General features: G+C 42.6%; 1 protein-coding gene across 1 annotated transcript; it reads right to left on the bottom strand.

The window, feature by feature from the left end:
• Window positions 1-10,746: 10,746 nt before the first annotated feature.
• Window positions 10,747-17,143, bottom strand: CNRIP1 (cannabinoid receptor interacting protein 1). Its single transcript, XM_068414133.1, has 3 exons — window positions 16,965-17,143; window positions 15,858-16,002; window positions 10,747-10,911 (listed from the first exon to the last, which is right to left on the bottom strand). The coding sequence occupies exons 1-3, from the start codon at window positions 17,141-17,143 to the stop codon at window positions 10,747-10,749; spliced, it is 489 nt and encodes a 162-aa protein (XP_068270234.1).
• Window positions 17,144-20,379: the final 3,236 nt, after the last annotated feature.

Genomic DNA, 20,379 nt, shown 5'->3' with positions numbered 1-20,379 from the left:
TTCCAGTTTGTAGAACTTACTTTACTTTTATTTTAAACTCTTATTTTTCCCTTTTCTAAGTGTGATAATCTGTTCTGTATATCCTGAAGATCTGTATCAAAATGCTTTTGGATCTTGCTGCAATTGGGGGTCCTTGGTAGAAGGCTCTGCTGAGCTCAAAGCCCTGTTTTGCCTGGAAAACACGACTGCACAGGAAGCCTGAAGATGAATTTGTGATGGAGGAGCTGAAACTAGAACTCATCTTGATATGAAATTTCTGCTAGAAACAGTATTTCTACCTTTGAGCTGAGTAGGTTTCATGCTTGTGATCTGAAGGTGGAAGGCTCTAGCTCATTAGCACATTAGCAAAACCTTGAGGCATTTACTTCCATAAATGCTGATATTATTCCCCTGAGAATGGAGCACTTTGGAGGGGGTGTGGAGAGGCAGATGATTTAGCATTTCAGTGGAGATTTACATTTACCAGCTCAGATTCATTGCCAGGTAGAGGACTGAGACAGCACGGAGTGTGCTGACCCCCTGCAGACAAATGCTGTGTTGAGATTGGGTATTGGGATCCTGTTAACTGGCAAAATGCTAAATTATGATCTTGTTCAGGGCTAGCTGGGCTCTAGCTTGTGGCACACAGCAACATGGAGATAGCTTTGGTTACAGAAGCATGTGATTTGGTACATTCTTTGTGATATGTAATGGTGAAGTGAGATTTGGTTCTGTCTTTAGAAATTTACAGTGTACCTGTTCAATTTGATATGGTTTGAATTATCTTTGAAGTGGGGAATAGTTCCTTTATTAGGGAAATAGTATCCTCATTTATAAGAAATTAGGTGCTATAGCTTGGGTGAATAGTCCTTATGACATGTCAAGAAATGCAAGCTCCTGAACTTGTGGGAAAGCAGGAACTTCTCATGAGGCTGCACACAACAAAAGTTAAAGTCAGGGTGATGAGGGATGCTGGCAGAAGTGCCCTGTTAGTGAGGTGCAGTAGTGTGTGAGCTCCTTGGACCTCTGTCTGTCTCTGATCTTCTGGACCACTGAACACTCAGTGGCTGTGGCTTTTCAGGTGCCAATTTGAATTAAAAGAAACTCAGCAACAGTGGAGTCCCTTTTGCCTATAAGTACTTGCAGGAGGTTCTGCAAGACTGTAGTGTGTTTGTGTGGGAGAAGTCGCCTACACAGTTACAAATGGGATGGGGAGTCTTTTTCATGTGGTTTACAGCTTACAGATGGTTCCTGGGTTTTTAAAGTTCCTTCATAGTACGTATTTCCTCTTAGTAGCACCATCTAGTGATTGCCTGGAGTATTTTTGATTGCTTTTTTTTTTTTCCTTCTGGCAATTCTAGTCTGATTTCTTAAGAAATGGAAGCTTATGTTGAACACATTTGGTCTTGCTCTTCTTCCTCCTCTGCACCCTTCCACCCCCAATGTTAAATGTATTTCATGAAAATTGAAAGTGGCTGAGGTCCCATACTGAGTTGCTTTGAATTTTATGAAATTACTTATCTGAACAGAGTACAATGGTTGAAATTAATGTCCATAATGATGGAGGTGCTGAAATATGAGTTGAACTGTAATATTAAAGCACCAGAGAATCCACAGGATGGACAGGAAATTAGACTCCTTAAGTTCTGCAGTTCATTGTGATATATTACTAAGAACAAAAGCAAAGTAAAAGTTTTTCCTATGTTTTTAGTATTCACATGATAGTGATTTCTGTGAAGCAGCTGTGAGCTGGAAGAGCATTGCTTCAAATCCCTGAATCCTTAGCAGTCAACTTTCTTTTACTGGAGCTATGGGAACTGAAATAATGGTAAAAATACAGGGGAGAAAACTTAGCAGTGCTGGGCATTTATTCTTGACTGTAATGACTAATAATTTGTACCTGCTTGCTTTAAATGAAGCCTTGTTTGAACATTTGTAGACCATGGATGAAACAATTGCAGAGAAATGTTCTGGTATTTTTGCGGTAATTTAAAGCACTGGTTTGGATTGCCTGATGCAGATTGCACTTAAAGCCTTGTCCTCCTCCAGGAATTCTGCATCAAAGGGGCTACACAGCAGGTAACTCATAACTGATCTGAGATATGATAGAACCAGCCTACTTTTTCACAGCATCCTAAGGACCCGTTACCTCATTTAGTCTTTCATTTCTATGTCTTTTTAATAAAAGCCCAGAAAGTAAGAAGGAAGTGGGCTAAAATTGATTCTACTTTTTTTTCCTCCTCCATTGAAGTTCTCCAGTATCAAATAAAATGTGGAGTAAAACAACCTTGAATCTCATGGAATGGAAGGTGTTTGCATGACACTTCTAACGAGTGCATAAAGGAAAAGATTACCTGGATTTGACACTTGAACTTGCTGTTAAGTTGGGTTTTGGCCCATTTTATTTGTAAATAATCTTTAAAATTGGGGCTAATATTCAACACGTTAGAACACTTCTTTGCCTGTGCTTGTGTGTGTTAACATACATGTGAGTATGTGAGTTCTTGTCATCTTTTTCTCCAGAAAGTAAGAACTTCTTGTTTTAACAGATGTACTGCAAAACAGAAAACTAGGTGGCTATTTAAGTAATTGCATTGTTTGTCCACACAAATTGCTAGCTTACATCAAGATTTGTACGATGCAGAAATGAAGAATCTGAAAACTAAAAAGAAAATTAATACAGTCATTAGAACGCGCAAATGGGAACAGTGATGGTGGAATTTGTCTGTGAGTTTTCCTGGGCTACCTTACACTGTCTTAACAGAGAAAACATGTCCTTTCTGTGGAGAGAACAATGTAAAAATGATGCCTTCTGCAGAAATAATCACTTTGGATTTTAGGATTCCAGTTTCTTGACTTTTCAGTGAAGTGTAGCTTGCATGAATTATTTGTCAGAAGGTGGACTGCTAAACAGTTTAGATTTCTTTGGAGCCAGAGAAGTGGAAACAGGTAGTGTGTGCTAAACAGGAAGAGTCTGTGCCTCTTCTCCCAGTACAAAGTTATCCTCTTCATAGTCTGCTCTTCAAGAGAGTTGGTAGTGGCAGAGCAGGTAAAAAGGCTGTGATGGTAACCTGGTTAATGTCTAGATTTTGGTATTTTGATTAAAATAAAGATGGGTGAGACAGTTGCTAAGAGACTAGCCTGGCCATGGTGTGATACAGGTTAACACTGTGTCTATCAAGGCTTCCCTGTAAGAATATATCAAGTCCATCACACCTGGGGGACTGTTCCCTTACACCTGGACTGTTCACCAAGGTTTTGTTTCTGTGGGAAAATAGGATGCAGCAGTCAGAGGAAGGAGGTTGCTCCATGTCCACATTTTATCCTGATGTTGAATTTGGGTTCAGTCAGAACATGTACCCTGACCTTGGCACTAAGAAGTGCTCTCTGATTCCCTTAGCCACTTGTTCTTTTTTGTTGTAGCTGTGCCTCACAAGAATGCAGCTCAAAGACTGCAGTGGTGCTACTTTGAACCGGAGCAGGAAGTGACACAAAATCAGAGCAATGAATGCTGCCTGGCCGAGCTGTGCCAGCTTCTGCTCAGAGATACTTCCTAGTATCTCTGAGTGGTGCTGCTCCACAGGGTATTGATGTACTCAGTCTGCCCTCTGTGTAGGATGTATAAGGGCTCCCTTGCCCATCCCATAATAGGGAACATAGTGCTGCTTCATCCACCACTTTGGACGATTACATTAAAAGTTACTGAATGACTGGGGACCTTAGAAGTTTTCTAAATAACTACTTATTACAGAGCCTTCAAGGCAAATGAGTAATAGATTGAAAAACCAAATGGTGAGAGAAGAGAAAGCCTTTTCTGTCTCTCCATGACAGATGAAAGATGAGATGGGACTTTAGGGGATCGTAGGTAAGCTATGACAGTATTCACTAGCAACTGCTGACTGCCTGCAGAGTGCTGTAGTGAGATCTGAAAAGTTTTGAGATTGGTATGAAATCTGTAGAAAAGTACTGACACTGAGCTTAGCGAACCAGAAGCTTAAAGCTACTTATCAGTAAAAACCATAGGAAGTTCTGTAGGAGATTTTTGAGGTTAGGAGCAGTCTTTCTAGCAGAGCCTGGAAGGAGTATTAGAGGTGACTGAGATGGAGATGACCGAAAGAATTTTTTTGGTGTTCTCTCCTATTGTTATATTTTCATATGAAGACTCCTAGTGACTGCTTCCCCCGCTGCCTGTGGGTCAAAAGCTCAGTGTCTATGAACATGCTCTGAGATTCTCCTGTCGTTCTCACTGTTTCTATAGTACCATGACTCCAAGCTCATGCCCCTCCACTGTTTTCCCTTTAGATATCTGGGCAGAAACGGTGTCTCAGATAAGGCATGGTCACTCATGGATTTGTAGAATGGAGTACATGGAAAAAAACATGTACTTACCTGTCCTAGTCATGGCTCTCCAACAATAAAGGCTGTAGGAGGACTGACGAGGTAGCTAATAATCTCCCTTTCCTGTGCTGTTTGGAATCATATCTCAGTCCTGAAGCTAAGTTTATGGCAGCATTTCTTCTTTGCTTGCTCATTTGTGCTTCAGGGCTGCTGCTGCTGGCATTGCAGTGCTGAGGCAGAAGGAAGTAAGAATTGATAGCTGGTTTTATTTTAGAAACAGAAAAAAAGCTGCAAGAAATTTTTCAGCTCTGCTAGCTAATTATGTAACTGATTCTGTACCTGTATGCAAGCACAGAATGTTAGTTCTTGACCCCTAGAGAAAAAGAAATATTTTTCTAAGATCAAATGATCTGTAGAGTAAATCTTTTCACTGTATTTAAAACAACCTCCCTGGAAGTATTTCCTCAGTGAGTTATACTTAATTTGTATTAAAATGGTTAGGTCTAAATTCTTACAGTTCTGTTTTAAGCAAGGGCAGTTAATCCACGTTTTAGCATATTGGGGCAAATTTCTCCCTGAACTCTATACATTCTGGTGGGACTTTGTACCAGGAGCGCATTTGGCACCTTTTCTTGGTTTCTTAACCATCCAGCTCAAGGGTAGCAAAGTTCAGTGTAAGCATTGTGCATGTGAAAATTAGATGATCAACATGTTTATATATCTCTGTTGCCTTGTTCTGATAGACAAAATGTTGCAAGCCTCTTGAACAGTGCTCAGCCTGAGACAGAACTGAAAGATTTATGAAGCCTCTTTTATTTTTTTTTTTTGTTTTGTTTTAATGCTTTTAAATCTTTGGAGTGCAGTCATGTAGTTTCCATACAGAACAGGGATGACTGCACTTATATTTTTCACACAGTGGTATTTCTTGCATTTGCTCAGCTTGCCTGTAGTGTAGTATTTAGGCAGAGATGTCTCTGAAGCCAGTAAAAAATAATACAGTTAATTAAAAACAAAAAAACCCCCACAAACCAAAACAAAAAAGCACCAACTTTAGACTACACATTCTATACATAGAATTGGCCAGGGCTTGTTCTCTACAATAAGTCTGAAACGTGGAAGTACCTTAGGTGGATCTGTTGGCATAGCAACTTAGACTGAGTGGGAGAGTGCCATCATAGTCAGAAAACAGTATATGTTGTGATATTATTGCATGCTACTGCCACTTCTCTGCAGACAAAGCCCTCTGGGCTTCACATTAAACTTATGATTCAGTTCAAGCTTCTGAGAACATTTGGTCCCTGTACACATACACTGTAGCTTAAAGTAGATATTGCTGGCGACGTTATCACAGTCACTCCTGTAACGGCAGGATGGCACCTACCCTTGCAGTTACCATGCTGAGAATGGGCAGAAGGTCAATCTTACCTCCAGCACAGTTGTATGGTTCTTGCCTGTGCTGCCTTCATTATCATCAACTGATAGTTTATTATTGCTTCTCTCAGGATTGTTTGAAGGCTGCAGAAGTTAATGGATGAGATACCAGGCTTTTCATTGCTATTTGGGATAAAGGGAGTAGGAGTGTCTGTTCTCTGAGGGAGGGGAAACAAAGGCATTATGGATAGCATATGAAGCACTTCTGTATGGCAGGACTGAGCCTCAAGTTTGTCCAAATGAGGAAAGCCAGCATACCAAAGCCTTGCACTTAGTCAATGTAGATGTGCTGTTATGAATTATTTTTTAATTTTAAGATTTTTGGCATCAACACTGATGGAAAAGCTGTCATTGCTTTTAAGCTTTGTCTCTGATGGAGATCTATTTGTATCTCTGCACTCATACCTGAGTGGTGCAACTCACTGCAGGTCAGAAGATTACAGACTCCAGTGACTGCAGTGGGAGAACTCACAAAAGCTTATGATTCTTCACTTGTGTGTATCTTATTATACAGAGAAATTCGGTGGGTGTTAGAGCACCGTGGAAACTATGTAGTTGTCTGAGTTCTCCAGCACTGTAATGGCAGATGCTGCAGGACCTCTACCACTGACCATCAGCAGTGCTTTCTGTAGTCCAACTTCACTTCTTTATTTTCTTGGTAGCTTATTTATAGTTAGGATACAGTTGGAATCCCTGTGAATTTCTTCTGCAGGAAGAGGCAGGGAAGGTTATATGTAATAGAGAAGGTCAGTCATGAGATCATCGTTCCTGAGTGCACAGAACTAAGCTGTGTTGACTAATAAGAGAAATAATCAACAATTTTGAGGTAGGATCAGAGAAAATGATGCAGAGGGGACTGGTTTGGCTTTTACTGGGTTGATGCAGCCTTGTCTTCCTAAGGCTGAAAGCCAGGGCTCACAGGGATTTGAAGCCTTAAATCCTGGTCTCGGGGAGAGGGGAAAAGGAAGCAGTCCAAGGAATGCTGGCGAAAGCTGCCAAGCACACAGCAGGGAAGGCCTGTGGGCCGGAGTGCCTGTCTCTCCTAGCCAAAGATCTGGATTAGCTGCACTAAGGGGACTTTCCAATTATTGCTTGTGAGCTTTGTAGAGCTAAGGGAAAACATGAATGTTGTAAGACTCATTATACTACTGCTTTGTGCTTCAGGGGTGACACAGCTATTAAGGCAATGCTCAATGCTTTGAATTCTGAAAGCCACAGCACTTGTTTCAGATCTCAGAAAGAGGTTAGCATTTACAACGTGCCACGTCCTTATTTAACCAAAGCTTTACAAGGAGACTCTAGAAGAATAGAACTTTTCAACATAGCACATGCATCAAAATTTTACATAGCAAGTGAGGCAGGTGCTCTTAACCAAATGGAAGCCAGACTCTGCTGGCACATAAAAGCCTTGTGTTACAAAACTTACAGTTCATTGTACAGAAGTTCCTTTTATATCTTTTATAGGAAGAATGTAATAAAGTTTTCTGATACTCTGCTAGTCTGGAATCACTAAGGGTCACTCTGCATCTGCAAACAAATGGACAGAGCCTCAGCTGAAGCCAGTGAAACCTCCTTAACTTGCGTTAGTAGGGCTTGGAGACTTTAGCAGTATTATTTCTTTTTCAGATACAGGCAGATGGTAGGAGATACCAAAGCCTGTAGTAGCTGCGCTAAACACAAAGACTTGTGCAAACTCTAATGATCTAATACAAGCCCTATGCAGGATCACAACTGTAATAATCATGACTCATAACTTGCTTTTGGATCCTTTTACTCAGCAGTCTGAAAGTGCTAACTGCTACCTAAATATAGATGAAAAAGTGACTCTGAAAGATTCAGTGGATTTGTTTCAATCTCTTATGAAAACAAAAGCTGGACAATTCATGAGAAAAATCTTGAAGTCTCTCATGTATAAAACCTTCAGATAAGAGTGCTTTGTGGTTTCAACTGAATTGACACATTGTCAGCATTTTCTGACATTGTAATGGATAAAAATAGATATATGTTTAAGTTTACTGTATTATGTCCTGTTCTGAACAAAAATAGAAATGCTAATTAGAAAAAGGTGTGTAAAACACAAACTTGTCTGGAGATTAAATGCTGCTGATTGAATAATGCATCAAACTGTTACAGCAAAAGTTTTTTAGTGACTCAAGCTTCATGAATATTTACCAATATTGTCCTGGATGAAAGAAATTCAAAGCATTACTTTCAGAGAACTGCTAAAGTCTTGGGTCTCCTTTACTAGGAGCAAATGTTTGCTGAGTTAGCAAAGTGCTTGTTGAGCAAGGGGAAGTCGATGGGACTATTTTGCTTTACATACACAGAGTATCAGAGCTGTTGTCCATGGTGGTATGGATACTGAAGAAACACCATGTGAATAATCTATTTAGGAATAAAGCAAGGCCATCAAGCCATATTTCTGTATGCTTAAACCTCATATAGGGGAGAAGGATATAATAGCTGCTCATAAATGCCATTTACACCTTCCCCATGATAAGCTGTTAACCAGTCCTCATCCTTTTTATCGCTGCCACTGTCTATGAAAGGGTGCTATGGTCCTGGGCAGCAATGTTCAGTATCAGCCTGCAAGGCACAGTTGGTCTGGCTGTTCTCTCCTCCCTTTTAAAAGCAACTCACTCCATCTGCAGGCTCTTTTCTTGACCACACTCTGAACTGAATTTCGGCTGAATTCCTACAGGGCTTGCTAAGACATGAGAAAATTGCTGCCCTATTTGGCATTAATATGAACATGAGTCCTTACCTTGGGAAAGGTGTGCTTCCAGCTACCTGAGAATAATAGCTCTCCTGTGCCAGGATAGGCTGGATTTATTCATTGTAACATTTCTTAAATGCTGGAGGGCTAGGACATTGTGGGCTAAGGATTTCATAGAAGCTGAAATCAAAGTGAAGGCTTGTCTTACGCATTTTAATTTTGCTAGGACAGAAGTTTCTCTGTTGATTTATGAATCCAAAGTATGCCAGTTGTTGCAGAAGAAAATGTTCTAGCAGTGCCGAGATGGAACCGATTGACAGCTGGAAGTTTGCTATCATTGAAGCCTGTTGCCTGGACGTTTCTGCTGAAGCGCTGTCAATAACACTTCTGTCTGAAATACAGATTTCATTTGAATTTGCTTAGTTTAGTTTCTTAATTTTGAAGAATTCTTTCTGTAATCTAGGAAGAGCTTAGGAAGAAGTTGACACAGAAGATTATTGCTAGAGTTTAATCGCAGTGAAATTTGCCTCTGTAATATTGCTTCTGAGTAGAGATGCAGCTGGCTAGCTCACTGTTCCTGTGGTATATTACATCTGTCCTACTGTCACGTTCTTTTGTCTGCAGAAATCTGCAAACAGTCAAGCTTTTTGATTAGTAATTCAATGGAAGAAAATATTTCTTTGGTATTTCACTGTCCTAAATCTCTACTTTCCACACTATGTTACTGCAACAAAATGCAGTTGAATTTTACCAATAAGCTCTACTGAGTGTTGTCACGTTAACTGTCTGCATTCTAGCACATTGGATCTGTATTTCCTAGAAACAGTAGCTTTGGGTAAAGAACATGAGGTACTTTGGACTGGTTTCTCAGAAAGCCCTGGCTACATACCCTCTGCTGTCTGACTTTCTAAAACCACTGCCTTTTTTGATACCGTATTTTCAACTCATTTAGATGGTCATACTAGAGAAGAAATTGTTTAAGTCCTTTATTACAAAGGTCAAAAGTCATGGTTACCATTTACATACACAATTTACAAATTATTCACAAAGGGAATAACAGATATGCAAGAACTGACAGCTACTTCAGCCCAGGTTGGAGATGGGGCAGCATAGTTTTTTCCCTGCTTTATTTATTGAGAGAAAAGATATGTTTGGGGTTTTTTTTGTTGTCTGTATGTGTTAAACACTGGTCTAGTGTTTATGTAGCACCTTTAACCATAACCATGCAAATGCTTACATGCTTAACTTTATTTGAAAGAGTGCAATGCATGTATAAACATGCTCTGGGATCTGCCCTCTTTACATTGCTGAGTGTTTTGTTGGTCAGAAATCCCGCTAATCCCACAATAATATAGTGCTCAGGCTAGAAAAACTTGATTTGTAGGATTTCACTGATTTGAGCAATGTGTCATTGAAACAAAAATGGAGATTGCTATCAGAACTCTTACTCTGAGAACTAAATTAGGTACGGCTTCTATGTCTTTCAAGAATACTATATGATCTTAAGATAATATTAGCCATGTTGTTAGATGTCTTTGATACCACAACTGATTTATTGCTTTTCCTTCATTCAGGTTAGCGCATTTTATACTGTTTCCTAAAGCTATATCAGAGACTGGGAAACTTAACAACAAAGGATCCTATTTTGGGAGATTTGGTAAATCAGCAAACTTCACAGAATATCTTACAGCACTTAACAAAAAGGAGATTGAGTTTCCAAATCCCCTGGTATGAAAGCACAACATCAACAGTGCAGTAGCTGCCATTTAGCTAAACCTACAAATACCCATAATTTGCACTTTCTGCTGTCCACTGGGATGACATGTATGACAAAATGCTTGAAGGAGCACACCAGTTGAGGAGCAAACGCAAGTACAAATACAGAAATTACTGATATGATGTTGCATCCAACTTCTAAGCAATAAAGCAAAACACTTCACAAAAGTTGTTACATCTAGTGGAACAGTTCAGTGGGCATAATCCGAATGCTTATGACAGTATTACAATGGTATGACTTTCTACCCAGCTATCAAATATTCTTTACCACGAACTTTACAGTATTCTCAGGGTGACAGATAAAGAATGTTGCAGATGCCATGGTAAACGTAAAATACAGTAATAGGCAAAGATTTTAGTGGCACCACCTGTATATACAACACGGTTGTTGGAACCTTATGGAGCAAAGCAATGTTACAGTATGCCTTTGTTAAGGCTTCTTGCTGGTTTAAAAAGGTAGATTTTTCTTTAGAGAGATTGTCCAGCAGTGTTGGCTTCACATCTCTTCAGTGGAAGGTCTCTTTATTGATCCACATAAGACTGCGTGTTTCGTTTGGTTTGCATTCGTACTCAATACAACCAAAACTGTTTCCCCATTGGCAATGATCCCGTTTGTGGTAGTTGTAGAATTTGACTTGCCAGACTGTTTCAAAAACGCCAATGTCGTTAAACTGCGAGGAAGAGGGAATATCAGTGTTAGTGAGCCGATTATTTTGTTGGTTTCTCTCTATTAATGAGAAGCAACACTCTTAAAAAGCTGCAGAACGTAAACCAGCTGATATAAGGGTTATTGTTCCTCAAGTCAATAAATCAAAGATCTGTAAAGCCTGCTCTAGCAGTCATGAAGTCTTTTATGCTTAGGCATACATAAAACATGAAGGATCAGATTCTCCATGTGCCATCCTCTTGCACTTATATCTGCGAAAGGTAAGGGAGTAAAAATGTTCAAGTTCCCATATGGTTAAATGTTACTAACAGCACAAACCAAATCTATAATTCTTCTTAAGATGACACAGCAGTAGTTGGCATGATGACCTCAAAGTGGATAGTATATACATACCACATAGCAGTGATCTGTAGTGATACAGGCCATCACTTCACCTTTATACCATACCTAGAGGCTGCAGTTAAGACTGGGAAGATTCCTTCTTTTGCTCAATCTGAAATATTTTATGTCCCTGTATTTTGTAGCCTTGTGTTTGCAGTGTCTTGATTGAGACATGCTGCTATTAGACCACTTACTCCTTCCCTGGGATTCTGTTCCACATTTTACATGAAACTTAAGCCAAAGAAGTTCTGCTTTGTGTGTTTCTCTAATTTCTGGTTGTACTGTGATACTGCAGCTTTTCAAACTTAGATATGAGTAATAGAGGCTGGGGAGGAGATAATCAGCACATGTGAGCAGATAAGTGTCTAATACAGTGAAAGGGTAGTGAGACATTGACTGCAAGTTGTCTGATTGTGCTTGCAACTTTGAAGTGAATGAGACTATGGCTATACTAAGTTCTGCAAAACAAAATCTCTCACTTCTTTGAAGCCATTACTAGATACCCTTGCAATATCAGAAAAAAACATATGAATGAGGATCAACAAGGGTAGGTCGTTACTTCAGTTATGATGGTGGTGTAAAATTTGAGTTCCTGTGCCTTGAGACCTTGCAGAGTCCAAAGTGTGTGTGTGAAGCCTAGACACGTTGTTGGTCCCAGGAGTATGGTTTGTTGGTTGTGCTGATGTTGTTAGAAGATACTAGATAGTGGATTCAGTGCTACTGAATGACACTCTGTTCTTCAACATTTTTTTCCTTTTAAATATTTCCGTCACTCACTTTAATGACAGCTTCTTCATTTGACTATTTTCCATTCCCATCATGTGCCTGGGAGCTGACCTTTGATCATCTGCCTATTATAATCACATTTGCAAAGTCAGTATGAAAGCCCTTTTACACAGCAACTCTTCCTGAGTTGCAGGCAGAGCCTTCTGTATACAGGTTTTCTCAGAAGGACATGTTTGGGTGGTTTTTTTAATTCAAGATGTGGTTTGTAAGCTGCTGCTGCATAATGGACATTGCTTTAACCTTCCCCCAGCCTGCTGTGGTAACTTAAATTTAGCCTTGACAACAGCAGGAATTGCTGTGTGCTGTTAGTGGAAGGTTTTTATTTGGCTCCAGTTGCAAGTGTTACCTTAAAGGACAAGCTGAAATATTTCTGCCACTTCCTTTGATAAAGAGAATCAGATATACAGGCTATTTTATCTCTCCCAGCAACTAAAACCTTAATTAAGGATTTTTAAATTAATCATCTCTGATAATAATCCTGATACACTCATAATGCAAGATAGTAAAAGTTAAGCACATTAGATTTCACTGTGCACAATCCACACAGAGAAATTGTCAGAGAGGAGCATCAGCCACCCCCAGTCTGGAAAATGAGGAAGAAAAGGTATTTCTTATAGCATTTGTAGAAGGTGATATGATACAAGAGAAGCATTTAATTTCATTAGTGTATGGAGGATCTGAATTTCAACAAGATAAAAGGAAGAAAACAAATTTGATCTTCCTCCAATGACCCAGTTTGCTAAGCTGCCCTGAGTGGTTTGACTGCTGTGGATTTTCAGAAGGAAAGAATTAATTGCAGAGCTTTTCTACTACCATGTGCCTCCCCCCTAGCCCAGTACTTAGCAGATGCAGCAGCTCTGTGGCGTAATGAGCATTCTGCATCCTCAGAGCTCCCCTGAATTCCCATGGCTTCTGCAGCTTAATCCTGGCTTCACCACTGGGCCTGTATATGGGGCTTCCCCAGGGAGGAGGGATGGCCCTACTCATTGTAGGTCAGGCTTAGAAGCCTATTTCCCTGCCTGCTATTCTCTGCCATCCAGTGCTATAGGCATGAATAGTTATTTAATCACTCCCGCTGAATTAGCATGCTAGGATGATATGATGGCTATTTATTACTGGCAATAGAGGTCTAGCTTCTTTATTCAGTCTTAGTCTAGTCTGACCAAGAATAAAATGAGACCCAAAGAGAGGTTTCTAACTTAGTTTATGCCATTTGCTAGACAGTTTGGCAGTTTCTGGATAGTGAGCATAAATGAGCATTCAGGTAACAGAAACACATCCTCAGATTCTGAAATTCAGAAACACGATTGTTGTTTTACATGTATAAACTGTGGCTGTAACAGGTCAGATGTCTACTAGCCAGTTCAAGTAGGAGCACAAAGAATTACTTGTTTGAAGTTTTAAAGCAGATGGGAAATAAATTCTTATGGACCTTCTGTCTTTCAGGCATTAGACTGGCAGTATCAGACCAGTTTTTAACTGCAGGACTGACCTCACAATCTATTTCTAATGTGAGTTCAGATTTTATGCCTTAAATAGCGTCCATATCTCCCTAGGATGCATCAGGATCCTGCCTGTTCTAGAAAAGGAAGTGGAGGCTGAAGTTCCTCATAGCTGAAGGAAATAGGAATATTTAAAGCTGTATGTGACAAGCCCAGTTTTGAAGATTCAGGAAGTAGGTATTAGAAGCAGTTTTCAGACTGAGGTATCTGAGGCTGGTTGCCTAAATCTGTTATGGCTCTGTCTAACTAAGCAGCTAAATGATCAGTTAAACATGTAAATCCCTGTTGAGTTGCCTACATTTAGTGCTTAAAAGTATCAATTGTGGACATTCAAGTCTGTACTGAAGAACCTATCTATCAAGATCAGATCCTAAAAGGGGTCGAGGATGTGCGTAATGCTTGAAAATCCTATTAGCTTCATGGTTAATATACCAGGATTTGATTTGTAAAATCAACTGTTTAGACAAATATTGTGGCTACTCATTCTGATGCTGCAATAAACAATTTCAGAGCTTGTGTCTGAAAATCAGACCCTCCTTGCATTTCTTGGATCTACTTCATTTGTGATTTGACTTGTTTTTTTCTGTAAGAAAAATTAAACTTCCAGATTTTCAGAGTTCACATCAGTGCTACACATTAGGGTAAAGGTGGCTATCAAAATAGGGATGCCTTAGTCAAAGCAGATGGATTTTTGAGAGTGCTGCCCTTTCCCCTCTTGGTATAAGGACATTGTGAAATCTAGCTGCAATACTCAACAGTGGCATCCAGCAGCCCTGTTCTGCTGGTTGAGAAATCATCCTGAGTGTTTTGGTTTTCCTGGGTGTTCAAAGGAGGTGACTGTATGGAATCATGGAATGGTTTGGGTTGGAAGGGACCTTAAAGATCATCTAGTTCTGAACCCCTTGCCTTCGGCAGGGACACATATTCCCTAGACCAGGTTGCTCAAGAGTGATTAACATGGACAAATACTTCAGGGTAGTCTTATTAACCTAAGATTATGAAGTGTAAATGTTAATGTGATGTGGGTCTCCAAAATGAAGTTACGGATGCTCTAATTATTAGAAACTCCAAATGGAGATGTTACAGTTCTTCTTCAGAAGGGGATTGCATGCTAAATGATGATTCCAGAAAAAAAAATAGTGAAGATAAAGATCAAGATGAAATCTTGAGTGCAGTGAGCAAATGTGAGAAAAAGCTGAAATCTGGTGGGCTTGGCAAGGTCCTAAACTTGTATAAATTGAAATAGATCCTTAGGAGAGCTTCAGATGAAGATGGATTACTGCCCCATTTCCCCTTTTTGGTACAGGAGGCACAGAATAAACAGCAGGAATCCCTCACAACTGTAATCAGGAGGGGAGGGGGGGGAACCAAACCAAATCTCCCTCTGCACCCTGAGCACACCACCCAAAGATTGCTGTGGAAACCTGCCTGCTGCTCTTCCTGTCTTCTGTCAGCTCTGCTGCCTTACGGGCTTGAGCTTTTGTCATCTCACTTTGGGGCCATGGCATATACTGATTCTGGCCCTTGGAGCTTCTCTTTAAGGTTGGGGTGAGGAGCCACTTGAATAAGAACTTAGGTTTGCAGATGCAGAGATAATGTGATAATGGAAGCATATGGGGAAAGAAAGGGAGAAGACAGCCTTTGAGGGATGGAGTTGTATGTGTGTTGTCATGCATGCTTTCAGCCTCTGGCAGGTCCTCAGGCATCCTGCAGATGACAGGTGGAAGGGGAGAGTAGTCACCCCTTGTGCTTGGGACATGCTCTGCTCCAAAACACCTGGCAGTGCAGCAAAAGGAAGGTCCCTGTATGCCAAGGGCTTGGGACTGGATTCTTAGCCAGTTGCCTGAAGTCTGTAATATGTCCTGCAGAAAAGGTGAGAACTTCAGCTCCTATTTCTTTTTCCTGCAGCACCCCCAAAGGGCTGTGCCAATCTCTAGAAATCCCCCTACTACTCCCTGGCCCTTGCTGCTCCCTTGGCTTCCTCTTGGAAAGCATGGCTTGTGTTTTCATAGAATCATTTTGGTTGGAAAGGACCTTTAAGATCATAGAGTCCAACCATTAACCTAGCGCTGCCAAGTCCCCCACTAGACCATGTCCCTGAGCAACTTTTTTTTCCAGCTATGCTCTGACCAGTGGTCTTCCTGACACAAAGCAGAGGGGAGTGCAGCAGCTGTGATCAGACTTTGCCCTGGAATATTTCACCTCCACAATTCCCTCTCTAGGAGTCAAGCCCCTGCTTCCCTCCCTTGTCTTCCCATGCCAGGCTTGGAGAGCCACATACCTGCATGTTGACCTGGATGGGCTGTCTCTCCCCGCTCTTGGTAGGGGGCACCCCTTCTGTGTCGTAGATCCCTGTGTAAGAGGCCACCTGTGCATCCCTTGATTTCTCTTCCAGTGGGACATTGACGCCCCCGATGCCCATTGTCCTGCAAAGAGACAGGATCCAGCTTTTCATAGAATCATAGAATCGTTTTGGTTGGAAAGGACCTTTAAGATCATTGAGTCCAACCATTAACCTAACACTACCAAGTCCACCACTAAACCATGTCCCTAAGCACCACATCTGCTCATCTTTTAAATACCTCCAGGGATGGTGACTCAACCACTTCCCTGGGCAGCCTGTTCCAATGCTTGATAACACTTTCAGTGAAGAAATTTTTCCTGATATCCAATCTAAACCTCCCCTGGTGCAACTTGAGGTTGTTTCCTCATGTCCTAAAAGAGGAGCAGCCCTGCAGGTCCCCTTCCCTGGCAGCCTGGAGCCAGCATGTGGGCTGGCAGCTTCTGTACTGGGAGATGCTTCAGGGATTTTTAGGAGACTTGCATGTGCTGCTGACTCACGGGGGCTCCTGAAAAATGTCAGGGCTCTGCAGTCACCCAGGGAAGGCATAGAAAGGAAAGGCAGGAGGGATCTGATCTTGGGTGGCTGGGGAGAAGGTGATTGAATCCTTTCTCCAGGGCTGTCTCCCCACCCAGAACATGTTCGCCACCTGCATCCTCCCTGGTCCCAGTCTTTGCTTTGCCATGCTGCACAAGGCTCGGGCATGGTCCATCCCAGACACGCAGGCCTGGAGGGGCCTCTTCCCTCTGCCTCCAGGGCAAACCACAGGGAAGGAGGGAGAAAAGGAGCTGGGCTTGAGAGAGCTCCGGGGGCAGGTGGGGAGGGAGAGGGAAAGAAGCATCTCCGAAATGTGGTCTCTCTCCCAAGCCAGCCAGGCAGAGCAGTGGAAACAGCTGGCCAGGGACCTAGAAACAGGGCCACCAAAGCAGAAGGGTGGGAAGGGAGAAATCACGGAAACCCTGTGCTGTCAGCCTGCCAGGAAAAAAAATACGAAACCTCTAAAAATAAAGCAGCGGGGAAGGGAGGGCCGGGGGAGGCTGCACTTACGTGGCCTGGACGGTGCCGGGCCGCAGGGCCACCTCGATCTTGTACTTGGCCCCGGTTAGCAGCTTGATGGTGCGGTTCTGGCCGAAGCGCTGCCCGTCCACCTTGAAATACACCGCCCCGTCGTTGGGCTGGATTTTGAGGGAGACGCTGATTTTCACGAGGCCGGGGATGTCGCCCATCGCTTGTCGCCGGACGGGAGGCGGCGGGGGGGAGGGGGGCTGCGGGCTCTGCGCTCCTCTCGCCCCCTCCGCGGAAGGCAGCTGGCTGGGAGAGGAGAGCGAGGCTGCGAGGGAGAGGAAGAGGAGGAGGGAGGAGGAAGAGGAGGGGCTGCCGGATCCCAGCCAGCCCAGCCCTTCCCAAAAGCAGCGCATGATATATTTCGGTTTTCCCTCCCCCCTAATCTCAGCGCAGCATCTGGGCGGCGGTTGCTTCCCCCCTCCCTCTCCACATCTCCCAGGTTGGGGGTCATTTGCAGCTGCTCGCATTGCAGCCGGTTTCCAGTGAGTTAATCCGGCCCCGATTACTGCAGCCTTAATCCCGCTATTCGTTCCGGAGGGACCCGGGCTGGGCCGGGCCGGGCCGGGCCGGGCCGGGCCGGGCCGGGCGGGCGGCGCCGCCGTTCAGCACCAGGGGCGCGGACAGCGGCGCGGGCAGGGAGCGCCCCGCAGGGCTCCGCCGCTGGCCGCAGCGCGCCCTGGGCTCTCGTCGGAGGGGACCCCCCTGCAAACCGCCCTGCTGAGCCCCTCACCGCGGGGAGCCCTCTGCCGCGGGCTGGGGGAGCCCTCCGGGGTGGGCTGAAGCATCTGCGGAGCGGCACGCAGGAGCCAGAGCTGTCTGCGAGGGAGGGCGGAGAGCAAAGATGTGTTTTTGCGGCTTTTCTCTCTCCCTGTACAGCTAAAGGGTTTTGTGAGCCACCGTGCCTAGACTGAGGGTCAGTTTCTTGCTCCCTGAAGTCAACAGTCAACATCAATCTTTGGTTCAGGGTTTCTGTTGGGATTGTTTTAATCACTTTAGTGCAATCTTATTGTAATAGAAAAAAAATCCCATTGTAATTGCAGTATCAGATCAGAATCTCATTTCTTTATGTCTAATACTACTCTTTACCTATGGCTGGTACCATTTTTTCAAGGAGAAATATCTTTGAAACTAGAAGTTGTACCATAATTCATCTCTCCCCAGGTCTCATTCCTGTCTAACAGTTAGAGGAGCAGGTTTGTGCATCCTTTCCATTCTTTTGCATTTGTTCTTGTTTGCTGTTAAAACTGCAACATTCTTATGCCTGACACAGGACTTGGGCCACAAATATATTTTTTGTTTGATTGGACACTATGGCAGAGTTAATGATTTTATTAGAAGAATTTCACAGCTTCATGTTGCACTGGACCTGACCTTTTTGTTTTTCTAAAGCTGAGATGTACACATGGTGGTAAAACGTAGTATTGCTAAGCTAAATGGAAGATATAGCATTACCCAGCTGCATTTCTTTGTACATTTAAGTTAATTAGTGAATTAATTTTACTGTGAACATTAAGCAAAAGAATACATTCTGCTGAAAACTTAACCTCTGCAAAAAAAAAAGTCCTGCTGTATTTGCCTTGATTAGGTATCCAGCTAAGAATAGGCTTCATAATGTGTCCAGCCAGACAGGCTTCCACAAAGATAAGGGCAGGGCATGATCCCTGTCTCTCAGAACTGTGTGTGCAATGAGTTTTGTACCTAATCAAAGAGCAGTTGCATCTAATCAAGTAGTAAGTTGCAGGAGCAACTCATCCCACAGTGGGGGCCAACATTTGATCACGAATCATACACTGAATTCCATCAATTTTTTTGCAAAGACCTTTGCTGTCTTTAAAGGTCCTCAAAAGCAGTCTACCAAAAGTTAGGTAAAACGAATCCCTCCAACCATTGTCAAGGTCAACAATGAATGGTCTTGAAAATATCTTGAAAGTTATCAGGCAATCAAGTGATATGCACAGGTTTTCAGATAAGGAAGCAGCTGCTATGTATAGACACGTATCTCATAACAGTATGGCTCCACAAAACAAGACTACACGTGCATTTTTCCCTATCTTTTTTGCTCATTGCAAGAGAATTTTCATTTTTTGTTATACTCTGCTGAAACTGCTGCACTTTGTGGCTTGTTGAAAGTTTTGCTTGCAGCAATTCCCACTTCTGTAAGTTTAAATGTAATTCAGTATGAAATCACAGAGGCCTTATGCATGGGGAATCTGATAGTGTCACTTAAAGTGGTGTGTGAAGAATAATGGCCAGTGCCAGGGATCAGTTTTACTCACCTCATGGGCCAGACATATCATGTTGTAGTAAATTGTGTGTAGCAGAAGACATTGATTGCAATTAGCTTCCCAAATACATGAGAGGTCAGATCTATAACGAGGTTTTTTCCCCGTATTATTTCTGCCTGAGTGATCATCTTTCTCTGGACACAGCTCAGTCTGTGACTTTATTCCAGATAACTATGGCAGAAAGTGGCAAACATGAGGGAGAACTAAAAAAGCATCATGTTATGGAATACGTATGCATAGGCTGAGTAATTGTTTTACCATGTGAAAGTGAAACATGGTAAGAGTAGAACATTTATGAAGCAGGAATTGTAAATGTAGGCATTGCCTTTCTTTTTATTGATCTGATAACTTCCCATGCATTAGTGCATTTGCTTATCTGATCCTACCAGATGCTCTTTATCAGTGTAGATCCAGGGGTTGCCTTTGCTAAGTCTCTCTGGGAGGTTAGTGTTGCTGCTGCCCACCTTAATGGTGCTGACCAGCCTCACCTGGGGCCTCCACCCACACCTCTGCCCACGGGCCCTATTTCAGCTCAGCCCTGGGCCTTCAGTCCCTTCCTGAGTTATGCTTAGGAATGTTGGTCTCTAGCTCTGCTACAGACCTATCCAGCCATAGATGCTGTTGATCTTGACCTGCAGGCTGAATACCTGGCTTGACCTCAGCCCGTCCCCGTGGAGGTGACTGATGCTATGGGCTGCTCCCTCACTGAGGATGGTGGGATGGGCCCTGGCTAGAGAAACCCATGCCCTTGCAGTCCCCGTTGGGGTTTTTCTATGGGTCCCAGCCCCTAGGCTGCTGCATGGTTACCTGATGTTAGTTGCTTAATATTCTGTAGGGAGCAAAATACCTGCAGGAAGAAGGAGGCAGTGTGGTTTTGCCAGGAGCACAGAGCAAATGTGCTGACCTTTACAAGATTCAAAGCTAAATAGATCATCACAGACTTAGGTCAAGGTCCCATTTCTCCTAAGCCACAGCAGTAATTTACTTCCAGGAACGAGAGAGATAAATTTGTGTCCATTCCTCCATTCTCTACACCTACATTTGAGGGCTGGGGGTTGGAATCTTTAATGTCTTTGTAAAATGCAAACTGCTTCTTTTTTGGTTTTTTTTTC

Source organism: Nyctibius grandis, chromosome 1 (genome assembly GCF_013368605.1).
Source record: "Nyctibius grandis isolate bNycGra1 chromosome 1, bNycGra1.pri, whole genome shotgun sequence".
NCBI classification, from domain to species: domain Eukaryota; kingdom Metazoa; phylum Chordata; class Aves; order Nyctibiiformes; family Nyctibiidae; genus Nyctibius; species Nyctibius grandis.
This window is presented reverse-complemented; position numbering and strand designations above follow the sequence as displayed.